Raw genomic sequence first — 17,699 nt, 5'->3', positions numbered from 1 at the left:
AAATTCTAAGCTTTTAATGATACTCATGAAGAGGTGAGAATTTATTTTTGAATGCCATTCAACTTTTCAACACCTAAATAAACTACAAAAAAAAGAAGAAGAAGACTGGGAATGTTATTGTTTGGCTTTTTTTAATCTAGAATTCTTGTTTAAGATATGCCAGAATCCAGCATCTGGTTATCACAGCTTATTATACTTTATTTTTTTTCTTTTCAATAATCTCTAGGTCAAAGTAGTGGGATTATAGGTTATTTTTAATTTCTTCTTCATACTTTTATATAGACCATAGCACTTCTTTGATTTCTTTTATGCCTTGATTTGCTCCGAAAAAGTTAAAGTGGTTTACAAGGACCATAGAATATAAGATGACATAAACTAGAAGTCATTGTGGGAGGAAAAGGAAAAATAAAGATATAAGAGGCATAAAATTAATACCAAGAGGCAGATCATAAAACCTTTTACATTTTTTTCCAGATGAACCAAAAACTGAATTATAAAGCTTTCTAGTAACCAACACAAAGGGAAAAACCTGGTAGGTATACAATTTACATGGCCAATAAAAATTTAAACAAACTGACTACTCAAAACAAGCACAGCTATTTCTAATATCAAGACCAGAGAAACATTTTTGGATGGTTCTCAGACACGGGATAAGCAATGTTTCTCAACCCCACCCTGGTAGCAGTTCTAATGAAGAATTTCATGGGGCTCTATCTCATAGCTTTTAGGTCCTAGTCTTCACTGGCCACTCCTTAAGTTATTGTATCAGTTGTAAGGGGATACCTACCGCACAAAAAAGTGATTTTACAGGGGTTAATGTGGTCTAGCTACAAAGCTGTCATCTGGTATAACGAACATGTACTATTTTTATAATCATAAATATCAACTTTAAAATAAAGCACGTATTTTTATACAGAAAGTATAAAAATAGGCTAAGTGAATCTGTCCTGAGGGTAATGACTGAAAGGGAATTCAAGGGGCGCTGGTAATGTTCCATTTCTTCATCAGGGTGCTTGTTACACAGGTATGTTCAGTTTGTGAAAATTCAAGCTGTATACTTATATGTGTGTTTTTCTGAACACATAAGATATTTCAACGAAAAGTTACAAAAAAACAAAACAAAACACACACACAGCCAGGGACCACAGGGATAATTTGTATCCTTATTTTCTAAAAACGTTGGGTTAGTAGGTAAAAAAAAAATTAGCATAAAAAGTAAATTACATACAAAAATATCACAAGGATAAAAATAATATTCATTTTTGCTTGTCTCATGGATACTCATAACACTGAAAGCAGCACTTGTTAGAACCTAAAAGTCTGCAAAATTTAAAGAGCTATCCATCATGCTTTGCTCAGAATATATAACATATTCAGCCCAACGCCCTTTATATACACCATCCAAACTGTTCTCACCTCTTCCAGTAGTATTTTTTTTATATCGGGTAACATATAAATCTATTAATTGTGGATCACAAGGCTAAAGGGGTCTGAAAGCAAACTATAGAGCTGGCCTGGTTTAGACCTCACCATCCTTGGATATAAGGAGAAGTATTTGTGGAAAATAAAAAGAGTAGATTTTGAAACTGGTGGAACTTGGTACAGAACTAGGCTCCAAGAACAGCCTGTAGGCCCCCTTCCAAAGCAAACTCTGCTATGGCGGCCGCTCTGCTCTGCTCCATAAAGCTCAGCACTAGAGGGCAAGACCAGCAGGCTCTGTGGCCTGGAAAATTACTGCAGTCCGAGTACCAGCAGCTCCTAAAACCAGCACAGAAGTGGTTGCTTCAAAAGACCTGGTGCTGCGAAGCAGTTATAACCATGCAGGGCGTCCGGACAACTTCCGGACAGGGAGCGGTAAGGAGCCTTGGCACCCCTGAGCAGGCAAACCCTCAACTCGGACTGAGGGTCCCTGGGTGGTGTGGGCAGGATAGATGGCGAGGTGTGTTGCCACAATTGTCCTGGCCACGTCACAAGGAGAACGGAAGAGACCAGGGAAAGGAGATGCCAAGTCTGGGTAAGGTCTCCTACTCTCTGTCACACACGGCGTTCTGGGTAACAGACGGTACTGGGTCCAAAGAAAACACTCTTATACAAAAAGGCATTGATGGCTTAATTCTCACCCTTTGCATATGTGTTGAAAGGCTATTGTTTATATGTATTACGGTACAAGGAACAAGAATTCCTAGGTTCTATTCTTGCATCGGTCACTGATAAACAAAGTATCTGCCAGTGGAAAATATCAGGTGCTTGGAAATTCAGAGCTTACCATCCATAACCAGAAGGTATTTATTCAAGTGCCTAGTGTGTGCCCAGAATGGAATACTGATTTGAAGATACACACAACAGCCAGGTGGCCAGGGTGGCAGCATAAAGAGACGTAAATAGGACACAGGAACGCGAGTCAGAGGTTCCACGGGAGCGAGGGGCAGCCTGGCCAGCGCAGCAGCAGACATGGTCCCGGGCCACGGGGAGCACAGAGGGAGTCATGTTCCCCTGCAACACTCACCTCTGCTCTGAGCGTCAGCCCTAAGCCACACCATGCCCGCTCTGCCCACACATCGGTCTCATTTGTTCCCCCTCTCTCCCTGCCTGCAGCTCAGATTACTGTTCTGCCCTGAGTTACCTCTGCTATGGAGGGTTTGTATCCTTTCCAAACCAGCGTGGCTGTGGTGACCCCAGGAGCTCAGGTGCCTGCCTGACATCTGTGGCTGTGGCTCCCTCAGCCCATTCAAAGTCCACCGGAAGTCACAGGGCCAACCAGAGAGGTGTAAAGCCGATTCATTCCTGAGCCTGAGAACACTTTGGGGTTCAGCGGGTAAAGCTGACACTTAAAAATGGAGACACACTGGAACTGGCCTGTGAGATCTAGAAAGAGGCTGGTGCATGCTATCATTCTGCCCTGGCTCCATGCCCAAATGCAATCTCTTGGCTCCAGCACCAAGTTGGTCCCAGCAGTAGGTCAATTATAGAGCAAAGAACCTAGAAACCATTTTAGTCCAGATCTCTGCCCTCGGGCAGGATTTAGCTAATCCAATCTGAACGAATGGGTATAACTTGTTAAAACCTGCCAGGATGGAGAGTCTTTAACCTCCACTAATAGTCTGTTCCCAGGGCTGCTTTTCAGCTGGTACACTCCAGTACAGCTGTAGCAGTTATTAAGCTACTGAAAGACTTATGAACATGGTGGCATATAGTGACTGCCCCAAGCCCTCTGAATGCCCCACTACCACCCTGACCTGACCTGTCCCCAGGAGAGCTTCATGACTCAGCAGCTAAAAGGCTCAGCAGCTAAAAGGCTCATGCCAGCCACAGCAAGGGACCCTCAGGACCCTATTCAGGCATCCTCCATACCGAAGTATCATAAAACTGCTTGACCCTGGCTGGCTCCATTCTACAAGGCTACCTACCCTATTCTTTTTTTTTTTAAGATCTTATTTATTTATTTGACAGAGAGAGAGAGAGAGAAATAGAGAGTGCACACACAAGCAGGGGGAGGGAGAGAGGGAGAGGGAGAAGCAGGATCTCCACTGAGCAGGTAGCCCCATGTGGGGCTCTATCCCAGGACCCCGGGCTCACGACCGGAGCCGAAGGCAGACGCTTAACTGACTGAGCCACCCATGTGCGCCTACCTACCCTATTCTAAAACTGCCTTCTCTTATCTACAGAATAAATGCCAGTCTTTAAGGTTGTTTTCTAAGTCTTTCATAATATAGCACCATCCTATATTCTCCCCTCCTACTCTCTGCTTCATCAAACCCAGATGCTCGACATTCCCAAACTCTAACTTTTCCCTGGTCTTTGTTTATACTGCTTTCTGTCTGGAATAGCTTTCTCTTTCCATATCCATTAAAATCTTACCAGCTCCTCAAGATCTCCTGAAATGTCACCACTTGCATGAAATATTAGTTGAAAGAGCCCTATCCCATTTCCGGGAAGTGTCACAGCAACATCTAGGTTCCCCAGCTGTAAAACTTAATGATTATTCCATAGTACAATTATTTTTATATATGCACCTGAACTCCCCTCTTAGAGAGAAAACTGCTGAGAGGGCTAGAAACCATATCTACTCATCATTATATCTAAGTGATCTAGCACAATGCCTTGCTTGAGGTATGTGCTAAATAAATATTTGTTTAAATGAGTGAGTGAACAGCTCTAATTCTTTTGTCCAAGGGACTTGTTTTCTATCTGTTAAAGATTTGGGTTTTTTTCCTCTGAAGTTACTCCAATTGTGGTTGTATCTCTTTCTACATATGGAGCCCAAATTGCACATCGTCCATATCTTAAACTACTGGGTTATTCCATGAAGATGAAGCAGGAAGCATGCTCCCCTGTCATTACTTTCCCACCCTGGAGTTTGTGACTGCCATTTCTCCATACACTTCTTCCAGCGTCAGATCAATGTACCCGTCACACAGGGACAGGCAAATGAAAGGTTTTTGGTAAAGGAGGCCGGCCTTACAGATGATAGGAAGGCTGCTGGTAGAGTGAGTTGGCAGGGATTGCTAGAGAGAGGAGGCAGGGTGGCTTGTTGGGAAGCAGAGCCAAGCTGGGACTCTGGTTGCTGTGGTAAAGGCCACGGGTGCAGTCCTGGGAGGGGAAGTTCTACTGGTTGCTGTTGGTATGCCAGGGTGTAAAGGAGGGAATGCAAGCAAGCCTTTCTGTACCTCTATTCTTTAATTCCTCCTCCCCTGCTCTCCCCCCCAGAGGAATAGCTCTGAGCTGGGAATAAGACCTATAGGACAAGAGAGGACTTTGATGAAAGACGTCTGGGCTTCTTAAAACCAAAGGATGGGAGACAAGGAGCCAGAAACCACAGCCACTGTCTAAACCTCATTCCAAAAGGAAATCCAGGCAAGAGGAGAATACAATGAGACAGCTCAGCATGAAAAGTCACCCTGCAGAGCAGATGGGTTTCAGGGTTCTAGGAGGCTGAGATGAGGAAGCAATGAGCCATCAGTGCCTGGGCTTGGGCTCTCGTTAAAAATGATGGTTAGACAAACAAAGATGTTGCTGCAATTGGAAGCTGGGAACATCTTTCTGGAGAAGGGTCAGTTTGGAAAAGGAAACAAAGAATAAGGAAACCCAGAGCTAAGATTCATCTAGAAGGGAAACCAAACAGATCCACGAATTGATAGCTGAGGACGAGACAGCCAACAGGAGTCAGAGGGTAGGGGACAGAGCGTGAGATTATGATGGTGGCAAACTGGTTCTGGTCTCTGAGGAGAAAGCACACCTGAGGTAAAGGGAAAGTGTATTGGGGTGGGGGTGGAGGGTGGGAGGAAGACACTAATTTCAGCATCACAAAGCAACTGCTTTCCTCCGTTTTTAATCTGTGCAGAGGATCCCACTGGCTACCACATTAACAAAATGGTGGCCACGTTGAGAAGGGGTGTCCCAAGGAGGAGAGAAGGGAGATCCCTTCCCAGGGCCTCCCACCTGCACACACTCCAACGGGGCTCACCCACTTGGGACTGAGCGGCCACAGTATGGAAGAGCACTGTCTTTCAGAGAGAAGAGCAAGGCTCAGGGGAGGGAAGAACTAGCTATGGGAAGGCAAATTTTGGTCATCAGAAGGAAGAACTCTCCTATTTAGAGCTGGGGAGCTGTGGCTAAGCAGAGCTGTCCTCACAATGCGCTCAGCCCTCTGACCCTGGAAAAGCTCAAGCAGGGGCGATCACACAATCTAAGCATCCAGACTCAAAGGGACCTTGGAGGTCATTTAGTCCAACTTCCTCCTCCTACCTGAGAAGCTGTCATTTTCCCTTTGATCCCCCAACTCATTAGTGGCAGAACCAGGACTGGAAGCCCAGTCTCCTTACTCACAGCCAGAATTACTTCAACAGAGAGGTTCTGCCATAAATATATGTCTCTACCCTGAACCAGCTCAATTACTGACCCTAGTAATTCCCTCTCTTTGGCCACAGGAGGAGGCAAAGCACCAGGCCCAACTCTGGGCAGAGCAGTCGACACAAGGACATGTGGAAGCATCTTCTCACCAGCAATTTCATCACCACATAGACCTTCAGAATTTCCTCAATGGGGGAAGTGAATGCATGGGAGACAATGTGCTCCAACTACGAACCTCCACTCCTCAGGCTTGGGCAGGGAGGCTCCTCTCTGGGAGTTTCTCCACTTTTTTCTGCTGTTACACTGACCTTTTACAGTCGCTGACACTTTCGGAATTTTACTTTGTTAGCTCCATCAAGAGTAAACTGAAAATGACGTCGGATAGCCATGAGTGTCGAAGGAAAACGAGAAAGAGACCGTTCCCACACATTTTCCTAAGAGGAAACTGAGGCACAGAAAAATTAAGTGGCTTTGGCTACGTTAAAAAGAGAAGTAGGAATCTAGCCCCTGCCTGGTCCACTGTGCGGTCCACTGTCTCCATGACCAGGACGTTCTGAAGGGTTCCAAAGAGAGCTTCAGATAACTAGCTGGAGGGGTGGCCAGGACTAGGAGTGGAGGCCGGCTCAGTGAGGAAGCGGAAGGGGGGCGAGTGGCGTAGGGGAAGGGGGAGGTGAGGGGGCTCTCGGAGGTATGGTTAAAATAAAGAACCCCAGAAAGCGCAGCGGGAGGGGAAACGTAGCGAGCCACAGAGCAGGCGGCGAGCAAAGTTTGGGCCGCGCTAACCGGAGCGCGCCTCCTCGGGGGACTCACGGCCGACGGCACCCCGGGCACAAACCCCGAGCCCACGACTGGACCGCGCGTTTCTCTCGCTGGGGGCGGCTGCAAGCCTAGCGCGCGCGAGGTGCCCCGCGTCTCGGCCCGCACTTCCGCGGGGCAGGCGGGAGCCTCTCTCCCCGCAGTCCTCCGAGGGCAGCAGCGAGCAGCCCCGAGGATGCCCCGGCCCCACACGGTCCCGCGGGCAGGCCCGGTCTCGGAACTCAGCGACCGGCCCCCACGCCCCCCTTCTCTCCCCGAGTAGGCAGCGGGGCGGCGCCGGGCACCTGGAGACGAAAATGAGCTGGAAATCGGGTCTGAGGATGAGAGGCGGGTCTCCCCAACCCGGGAGCCACCGGTCCGGCCTCCTCCCACCTCCGCGCCCCCGCCCCCCCGTCCCCCCCCACCCCCCCGTCCCCCGGCGCTACTTACTCCGGTTCAGAGGGTTCCCGCCGACCTGGGCCGACGCCACCAGTTCCAGATAAAGAGTCCAGAGCCCCACGAACACCAGGGCGAGCGCCAGCAGCAGCCGGAAGCGCCTCCGCAGCAGCTTGACCGGGCACAGGAGCAGCAGGAGCAGCGCGGCCCGAGGGCTCCCCATGGCGCGGCGCCCGGGCGGCCGCCGCCAGCGCGGGCCGCTCCGCACCCAGCCTCCGCCCCCCTGCCGGGCCCAGCGCCCTGGGCGCACGGTGGCCCAGCCCCAGCCCAGCGTCTCAGGACTGCGCCGAGGCCGTCTCCCCCGGCCGCTCTCCAGCCGGGCGCCGGCTCATGCTCCGCGCGCAAGGGGTCCCTCGGGCGCCTCGCGCCGCCTCTCAGGTCTCTCTCCGCGAGCAGAGCCGGCGCCTCCTCCCCCGAATGTCCTCCGCGCCCGGCTCTCCTCTCCACGCCTCTCCTCGTCGCAGCCTCGCCGCCTCCTGCCCGCCTCCTCGCCCGCCTCCTCGCCCGCTCGCCCGCTCTCACTGCCCACAGGAAGGCTTCCCTAGGTGCGCGTCTGCCAGCCTCTTCGCCGCCTCCCGCTCCGGCTCTTCCTCACAGCCCGGGGCGCGACCGCACACCCACCTGTCCCGCCCCCACCCAGGCCCCGCCCCCGGGGCACAGGTGGGCTCCGCCCCTGAGAAGCCCCGCGGAGAGGGGAGAGCTCTTGTTGGCCTCCTTGGGGCAGCGAGAGAGGCGGCTAGAGATCGTCTGGCGCCTCCGCCGACTCGGGACCGTTGGGGTGTTGGAGGGGGCGAGTTCTGATCCGAAATCTGTGTGACCGAGGGAAACTGAGGTACCGCCCAGGCACTTAGTGGTGTTGCGCCCCAAGCAGAAGTGAAGTAGAAGCCGGGTAGAAGGTGGGGCGCGGAGTGGGGGGGAGTGGGGGGAGCGGTCACTCTGGGGAAGAGCTGGGGGGGTGACGCCGAGGTTTGGCTTCGGGGCCTCTCGGGGCCAGTGACGACCCTACTTCCTACTTTAAGTAGTAAGAGTAGACATGGTATTAGTTGGGAGGCAGTGGGCCACTTAAATCAGCCAGTTTCTTCGTCAGGGCTGGATTTGAAGACCTTTCCATCCCAGCCTCAACCACCTCAACAAGAAACTCTGGCGAAGTTATACGCACCCGGGACTGAATCCCAAGTGGTTTTTCCCAGACTGGGATGAAATAGCTACTGGGGGAGAGCAGATGTTGGAGAGTTCTGAAGAATTAAAAATCAAAAAGAGGGGCGCCTGGCTGGCTCAGTTGAAAGAGCAAGCTACTCTTGATCTCCCTGTCGTGAATTGGAGTCCCACGTTGGGTGCAGAGATCAAATAAGTAAATATTAAAAAAAAAAAAAAGTAAACAAGAAAGGCACTCAAAGAGTTGAAAAGATCATCAAGATATTCTGTATTCCAGTGCTCTGCCTTCCGGCAGGTAAAATTATTATCTGATTTAAATGAGATAATCAAGGTCCAGTGGAGCAGAGTGAGTTGCCTAAGGACAATCATAGTGCAGTTTTCTTTCCACTCTCCTGCAGAAAGTGGTCAGGAGACTACGAAGAAAGCAAGAATCAGAGAAACATTCCTAGAGATTTTTAACTCAAACAACATGCAAGTAGTATTCCAAGACAGACGTTCACAGAATTGAGTGCTGTGTTTCCCATTCTCTCCTACCACCTTAGTTGGATGCTCAATAGTCCAATAATCTCTAGGGACTGTTTAACTTTTCCCAACTAGCACCCCACCCCCACCATCCTCTCCTGTACCGCCAGATAGTCTATACAATTCTTTGACACATTCATACACATGCTCAAAAACATTTAATGGCTTCCTAGTGCTTACTAATTAAAATGCAAACTGTAAATCTGGAATTCAAGGCTTTCCAAAATCTTTTCCAACTTTATGTGACCATATGAAATCTGCTTGAGTTAAAATGAAGTCACTTACTGCCCCCCTCCCCCCAATATATATATATATTTTTTGGTCAGATTTGACCCTTGCTTCAAGGTCTATTTCAGGCTCTCTGAAGTTTTCTTGGACCAACCCAGTCTTGAGCAACCCTATCCTGCTTGGAATTTTAGTAGAACTGACAGCCTGCCCCACAGATATGTACAGACTCCCCAACCTCACTGCAAGGCTTCAAAAGTGGGAACTTCTTTGCCTCCTCAATAGGTACACAATGTCCATTTTAGTAATGTTTGAGGATGAAGATAGCGCTTGGAGCAAACATCCGCCGTGTAGTTCTTTAACAAAAGGTAGATCTAAGGAACAATTCTCTAATGGCCCCAAGGAAATGTCTCTGCAAAGTTCCAAACCAGAGACGTGTACACTTGACATTTTCTTCTTTCTCTCCAAAAGGCTGAGAGGCAAGAACAGCCTGCATGGACAAGCTTGGCTGAGGCAGGTGCGAGGTAATCAGGGTCTCTGGAAATAGAGTCTCTCTCTCTCTCTCTCTCTCTCTCTCTCTCTCTCTCTCTCATTGGGAGCAACCAGACTGACTGGCTGTTAGGCTGAGTCACTTTCAGGTGCTTTGTCATGGAAACAGGTGGCAGCCCCTTCTATAATCCTCTCCTCAAGATTGTTCCTCCTGAGAAAACACATGTAACCACTTCCATCAACCAAACCCTTGAAGTATCTGCTATGTGGTAACGGGGAGAAATAAAAAACAGAGAGCTTGCCATTTAATTGAGGAGAAAAAATATTCCACAGAAAAAGAGATCTGACAATATAAAGGCTAAGTTTCTGGTCCAAATAGTAAATTCCAAAGAAATTCAGAAAAGGAAAGAGATCACTCCGTACATCTCATTTCTTTGCCTTCGTCTTCCCACTCTATGTTCTTATACCTTAAACAACTCATTTCTGGGATGCCAGGCTGGCTCAGTTGGAAGAACATGTGACTCTTGATTTTGGGGCTGTGAGTTCAAGCCCCATGTTGGATGTAGAGAAGTTGGATGTAAAATTTTAAAAAAAATTTTAAAAATCATTTTTTCTCTACTTATGGTGAGAGAGTGCAGGGGTGGGCAGGGAGAAGGAGGCCAGGAAACCCTTGTGGCTCTCCCTCTTCTGTCTCCTCAGCACTGAGATTTCCCTCACACCCAGACACTGCTTTCAGACAGCTTGCTCCAAATCCCCTGTTGACTCCTAATATCACAGCAAGGCAGCATCCAGACTTTGAGACCCAAATTCTTTTTTCAATCATTTGAGCTAGCTGTCATTCTCCCTCAGGTCCAGAGTTAAGTATATAGGTTGAGGTATAATTTTAGTGGCACAATATTGCCACCAAGGTCTGTTCATTGTCATGTCAACTTATCTGGATCCTCACTGGTTCTTCTGATGACTTTCACTGTCCTTTCAGTCTCCCACTTCAGTGCTGGCCCCTGTCCAGAATGGCCCAGGGTCACATTGCACAAATCACACCTGAAAGGAAAGAGCATTTCCATCATGTAACCTGTAATATGGATGGGGTGGGTTCTGGTCTTTGGCTTGGCTAGGATGTCAGCATCAGGTCAAACCACAAAGTCTCTTCTCCCAAATTGCAAAGGCTTTGTGAGAGAGGTCAGCTGAAGCTTTCTAAAATGGGCCGAGGCTAGCACAGGGCCAGAAAATTCTGGTTTGTAGAGAATTCAAAAGGGAAACGTGTACAGTGACCAGTAGGTGTGGTAGCAGAACTCTTGTGTCCAGAACAATACTTATTCTAGTCATAGGGATGGCAGCTTATACTAAGTAACTCCCATGATCCCAGGGCCCCCTGCCCATTTCCTCAAACCTGACACCTATTTTATAATGTGGCACCTTGAGCTTACAGAGCATTTTTACATCTTTATCATATGTGTTTTCTTTCTCACAACCACATGAGAATGGTAGGAAAGGTATTCTCCTCTACTGACAGATGAACTGTGCAAACCTCAGTTTCTTCAAGGTGATCTGCACCAAGTTCACATGACCAGTGCAGTGGTGGAATCAGAACTAGAACCAGATCTTTAGCCTCTGGTTCTCTTTCCATTGGACCCAGAGAACTCCTTCTCTGAGCCGACATTCCATATTGCCTTCTGCCCATACAGACCCTCGCTCTTGTCTTTTACTTCAGGAGCTTCTCTGCTATTCAGAAATATTTTATGGAGTTATCTTAGTTAGCGGGAATTCTGATGATAATTCAGTGAGGGTTTCTGGGCCATTGCTAAGTCAATGTCTTAGACTGTGATAATGGGGAGAATTCCATTCTCATACTTTGAGAGAATTCCTAAAAGAGAAAAGGACAGTGCTGAAGCTATCTCTCAGTGCCATGCCCATCTTGGCAAGCATTTATTTATCTCTTTCAGCTCATGTAAGACATCATGCCTATAGATTTCACTAGTTCCATTTTACAGATAAGCGATGTTAAGTAACTGGTTCAAGGTGATGTAGGTGACTTGTATCTTAGATGGCACTCAAACTCAGGCTTTCTAACTTCAGATCCAATGCCTTTTTTTTTTTCCTTTGCACATATTTCCCTGGAAGTTTCCCTGGAGCAATATATTCACCCTGGAAACTCTGAGCTCACTCTCAGCACATCCATAACTCACCAAGCCACATGATAATTCTTCTCCTCCTCCTCCCCACCCTCTTCAGTGCTGCTTGCTCTGCTCTTTACAGAAGAGGTCCCCTTTTCCTCTCTCTTCCTTCCACAAGTCCATCTTCTACAGGTCTTTTTGCAGAGTTTGCTACTGCGAAGGCGAGTCCCAAGGTGGAAACCCTCACTGAAGGCTTCTTACTGGCTACTTCTCTTGATTGCCAGTGTAGTTGGGCCCTTCTCTCTGGATGGTGGAAAGAATTGTATGAACTCTGGCCAAGCCCCAAGCCTTAGTTTCCCTCCGTTTGTGGTCCTAAATAATTTTGCATACTGGATGGGGAAACAGATGAATATTTACCATCTTTATAGAAGAATGTGTACAAGATTGCATCATAGAGAGCCAAAGGTTTCCTCTCCCTCCCAAGCAAATGAGTTGTGGATTCGATCTTCAGCAAATGCAAGGCATGACCCAGACTGGAACTATATGCTTCAAAGCTTAAATTTGGCATCTATTGCTAGGTCTTGCTTCTCTTTCCAGTCTGCAGTGTGAATGCCTCCAAATTACTACAACCTTTCTTCCTGCCTTCCTCCCCCAAGGAAAGGGATTCTCTAGCAAGTCAACAGACAATTATCTAAGTCAAAAAATTAACTTTGACTTGTTCGGGCTTTTCAACTGAGTAATAGCAATTATTCCCCTGCACTCAGATTTGCTTTGTTGCTGGGAAACCCACAAGAAGAAAGGGTGAACAGCACTCTTCGTTGCTCATTAGTTGGTGCTGAAACAGAGGCTAAATGAGCCTTCCCTGGAGCTCCACCTCCCGTCTCTCTGACCACTAAACCTCACTAGAAAGACGTTCTCTCACCCTTCTGTGGAAAGACATTCTCTCCTGTCTGCAGTCTGCAGTCTGCTACTGCAGAAAATGGTGCGGGGCTTTGTAGCTGAAGCTAAGGCATAGCGACCCCCAGCTCTGAGTAGCTTCTTCCCCACTCCCACATCCTGGTAATGTTTGATGTCTGAGAGCTATGTGGCTTGCCATGGCTTGAAACCTCTGACCCACATACCTCTGAGTGAACTCTTGGTGCTTTCTTCTCTTCTCCCGAGACACATCCCACAGGCTTGGTCCCCACGAGTACAAATACAGGTGTACACACGCTTCCCTTTGTGGGGGCTGTACAGATGGTAGACTCGGAGGCAGCTTTCTTGCCTGACTTAGCTCTCTGGCACCACCTTCTGCAGCACTGAGGGTGTTCTCAGCATTTTCAGAATAAACTATGGGTCTCTAAGCCTCTGAGGGAAGCTGGATTTCCGACCCCTGTTCTTTCATCCTGAAGAAACTCTTTCATATATATCTACCACTCCAGACTTCACAGCTTCCCAAATCCCTAATGGGGCTTGTCAATGACCACAACCTGTACTCCTTCTATAGCATCCAGCCCAGAAGTCATTCTGTAAATACTCTGTAATAATGGAGAGTGTTCTTATTCTCCATCCTGGGAGGCTCTGCCTTCTCTTCAGCCCACTCATTTAAGGATGTCTTCCTCTATTAAAGCAAAAGTGGGGATATGGATGTTCCTTCCCTTGCTTCAAATACAGTCAAATCCACTCACCTGCTGGGAAAGCTGCAGGCAACCCAGGCAAGTGGACAGCAGGCTGGATTAACCTACCGTATGGCTTTGCTAGGGAAGAACAATGATCCTAATGGCCAGTACATGTGCAGAGTGCCACAAAACAGCTCCAGTGCTCAAGCCCCAGACAGACTTTCTGAAAACCTTCTTTGTCTAAGTTCATAGGTCCAGGCTATAAACTCTGGTGAGAGCCCCAGCCATGCCACTTAACACTCAATCACTGTGGCATCTCAGCAGCATGTCTCGGTTTCCAGACGGTGATGCTGGGCACTGATGAGAGTCAGAGCTGTTGGTTTCAGGTTTCTCAGCTGTGTTATCTAAGGACCGGCTGCTTGGGATTTGATCAGGGCTGGTTTGGGAGAGAGGCAGACGCCGTCTTTTCCCCAGAACAGACTACCCTTTGAGCTCTGCCGCCACCCGGACTGGGGATGGAAGAGAGAAAACAAAAATCCTCACTGTATGTGGTTCTCCGGAATTTAACTTGGCTCTGGAAAGGGGAAGTTGAAGAGCAACATTGCTCATCCACTCTCAACGCCCTCTGCAGGTGGCAAGCCCCGTGAACGCTGAGGCTTGTCAGGAGCGGGAAGGGGTTAGAGTGAGGACAAGAAGGATTTCTGCCCCTCTTGGTGGTGGGGGAAGCTCCCACCTCCTTCTATGGTCAACACTAAGATGTTGAGGAGGGGAGTCTGATTTAAAGTCAGTTTACAAGAACCAGCCCTTTCACGAAGATGGCACCGAAGGCGAAGGAGGAAGCCCCTGCCCCTCCCAAAGCCAAAGCCAAAGCCAGGCCACGATAGGGGTGCCAAAAGGTGTCCATAGTCACAGAAAAAAGATCTGCACGTCACTTGCTTTTGATGGCCCAGGACACTGCGTCTCTGAATGCAGCCCAAATATCCTTGAAAGAGCACCCCCAGGAGGAGCGAGCTTGACCACTATGCCGTCATCAAATTCTCCCTGACCCATCGACTGAGTCAGCCATGAAGAAAATAGAAGACAACAGCACATTTGTGTTCATTGCGGATATCAAGGCCAACAAGCACCAGATCAAACAGGCTGGGAAGAAGCTCTATGACATTGTCATGGCCAAGGTCAACACCCTGATCAGGCCCAATAGAGAGAAGAAGGCGTATGTTCGATTTAACTGGCTCCTGACTATGATGCTTTGGATGTTGCCAACAAAACTGGGATCATCTAAACTGAGTCCAGCTGGCTAAATCTAAATATAAATTTTTCACCATAAAAAAATAATAAAGTCAGTTTCCAAGAACCAATTGAAACAGAACATTCTCATTGGGCTAAGCTATGAAGAGAAGAGATAAACGCAGTCTAGTGATTTGGGACAAGGACAGCGCAACTAGTCACGTGTTGAGGTTTTTTGTTTTGTTTTCCCGGCCCTTCATACATTCACCACATTCACAGTGTGTGTGTATGGTGGTAGTGGAGGGTGGTCAGGGTGGGTGTTGGGTATAAGGAGGCACTTTTGGAAAATGTGAAGTGCTGAGTCTTCCTAAACTTTTATATTCCCTAGAGCTTCTAAAAAAATTCTTCTGCCTTGACAAAGATTCTGCTCTTCAACCTGACATCATCTTACCCTCAAAAGTGGGCCGTCAGTGCTGGTCAGCGAGAGATCTGCATAGAAAAACCTTGCATTCCATCATCCCAGATCTTTTTAGGGGACATTTCATGCTCTCAGTTTTCCTTCAGATTGTTAGAAAGTGAACTCGGGGACTTTAAATCAGTCTCTGATTTATTTTTCTCATCTGGGTTCAGTCACTCTTTGCTATACATTTTCCCAACCCAGTGCTACCTTGGCTTACTACGTGGAAAATTTTGCTTTCAGCTACGTTTTCCATACTGTTCTCGGGGTGCCTGGCTGGCTCAGTGGGTAGAGCATGCAACTCTTGATGTCGGGATTGTGAGTTCAAGCTCCATGTTGGGTGTAGAGATACTTTAAAAAATAAATAAATAAAATAAAAAGATAATAAGTTTCTCAAAAAAAAATTCCACACTGTTCTCAAGGAAGATTACTGCTGCTTTTTGAGACCTCTAGGAAAGAAATCCCACAACGTTCTCATCATTATTTGTTGGCATGATGGAAAAGCATGAGATCACCTAGGGAGGATCACGTGGGTGACAGAGTCCTGGGATAAGCAGAAGAGAGTCACACAAGGAGTGAGCAAACCCAGCAGACAGAGGAGTCAGGACAGAGGTCTACAAAGCAGGGAGAACAGGTGAGGACAGGGTGGCACCCTGAGATGCCAGTGCTCAGGAGGTGAAGCTGGGAGGCCAGGTGTGACACACAAGGAGAGGGGGCAGGATGAATTCAAGAGGGTTATAGTCAGACTGAGTAGAGGCAAAATACAGAATCCCAAAGATGTTATAGAGGATTTGAGCAGAGAACATACAGAGAAAGAAGAGTTTTATAAGGTCGTTTTTTGGGGGAAGGAACTCATTGCTGATACAAAACAAGAAAGAGAACATAGCTTTTGGCACATAGAGAACATAGCTATTTTCTGCAGAAGCTTATCAGGTGCTGGCCTGGTGTAGAGTGATACAAGAGCTGTAGGGCTGGAGTGGAGAATCACTCTAGTTTAAGTAAAAGAACTCCAGACAGACCAGTTTAATCTTATATCTGATTATGGAGCTTGGGGCCAAATGAAATCTTATAGAAATCTGCATGACAATACTATGGTACTACATTACTCAGATTTTAGATCCCTCTATTTAATATTTCATTATCCCTTTCTAAACATCAAGGCAAAGAACAGTCAACAATAACAATATCAAGATTGTATGAATTTAAAATTAGCACTGATATGGTTAAATACTAAGATGCTTAGTGGGTAGGACAATTGTGAGCCAAAAGGGGGGAAAAAGTCACAAAACCAACACAAGGCCCATCAGAAACACTGTGGTCCTGTTTGGAGTTTGTTGGGATGCAAAAACTGTAGACTAGCCATGTCAAAATGGAGTGCTGCGGGAAACTGGACAAAAAGGATCACTCTGTATGATTTCTTATAACCACATGTGAATCTGCAACTATCTAAGAAGATAGATTGACATAGGTATCAATAGATAGAGGTAAATGAGCTAACTTTTCAAGCATAGGATTTTATAATAAATATTTAACTAGAACAAATATATATTTAGCACACCAACTTGACTCTATTATAATAACCTAAATTCCAATATTTAATTGGGCCTATTTCTCCACTTCATATTCTGCGCCATTGTTTGGTCTGTTCATGTGTCAATATAACACATTTAATTAAAAAAAAAAAAAAAAAAGGCATGGCTGGCTCAGTTTTCAAAAAGAAGCCACCCAGTCCAAGAAGCAAAGAGGAAGAGATATCAAAAAGATCTGCAAACAAAAGCAGTAATGGCTGCCATTTGACGGGCAAACTCCCAGAAAGCTGCTATGGCAAAGGGCAGTGGGTTTCTTAGTAACAACTTACTCCATACACTTATGTTCCACTTAAGATGTGAATATTATCATCTGGTAGTTCAGAAATAAATTACGTCATTTCCAAACTGAGAACTACCCCGTACAGGATAACATGGGTAGATTGTGATGCCACCTTAGACAACGAAGTAATCAAGAAAGTGCTCCAGAGGTCCAGGTTGTGTTCACACTTGCTTTTTGTAGGACTAACTAGAAACTAAGCTACCAGTCAGTCTAGGAGTGGACTACTTCACAGCTTAGACCCATAAAGCAATGTAGAGGCTTAAAACAAAACAAAACAAAACAAAAAACAAACCTTTTGGAGGCTGGTTCAGTTGGTAGAACATGTGACTTTATTTTTTTTTTTAAGATTTTATTGATTTATTTAAGAGAGAGAAAGCAAAAGCAGGGGGAGTGGCAGAGGGAGAAGCAGACACCCCGCTGAGCAGGGAGCCCAATGCGGGGCTCGATCCCAGGACTCTGGGATCATGACCTGAGCCAAAGGCAGACGCTTAACGACTGAGCCACCCAGGTGCCCCCCTCTATATCCTTTTTTAAGCAAATTGCTATGCATCTGGGGCAAAATAATTGCATATGTCCCTGGACAGCCTCTGGAAAGTCAGGGGATCTTAGCTTAGTATATAGCATCATTCTGATTCACCCAGGACAAAAGAAAGAACTCAGGTTTTCACATTTGTGTTAAAGGAAAATGGTGATTGAACTGCCAGTAGGAGATGCTTTTTTTTTTTTAAGCCTATGATAACAGATCACGTTTTTTTTTTCACTAATAAATCCAACCAAAAATTCCCAGAGGTATCAGTCTTGGGCTTCAGAGGGACAAATAAAATGGATGGTTCTTCCTTTTGTTCCAACACTTAAGGAATTGACGTTTTATTACAGTGGCTGTTTTGATGCTAGGCATCAAACAAAAAGGTTATTAAATCATAAAATTTCAGAGTAAAACTT

General features: G+C 46.9%; 1 protein-coding gene across 1 annotated transcript in view; it reads right to left on the bottom strand.

Moving 5' to 3' along the window:
* The window catches only part of B4GALNT3 (beta-1,4-N-acetyl-galactosaminyltransferase 3), a 97,038-nt gene extending 89,727 nt beyond the window's left edge, over window positions 1–7,311 (bottom strand). Inside the window, exon 1 of the mRNA XM_021690560.1 lies at window positions 7,096–7,311. Coding sequence (XP_021546235.1) covers window positions 7,096–7,264 — 169 coding nt within the window. The 5' untranslated portion in view covers window positions 7,265–7,311. The remainder of the gene's footprint in view (window positions 1–7,095) is intronic.
* Between the last annotated feature and the right edge of the window lie 10,388 nt (window positions 7,312–17,699).

Source organism: Neomonachus schauinslandi, chromosome 5 (assembly GCF_002201575.2).
Source record: "Neomonachus schauinslandi chromosome 5, ASM220157v2, whole genome shotgun sequence".
In the NCBI taxonomy this organism is placed as follows: Eukaryota; Metazoa; Chordata; class Mammalia; order Carnivora; family Phocidae; genus Neomonachus; species Neomonachus schauinslandi.
This window is presented reverse-complemented; position numbering and strand designations above follow the sequence as displayed.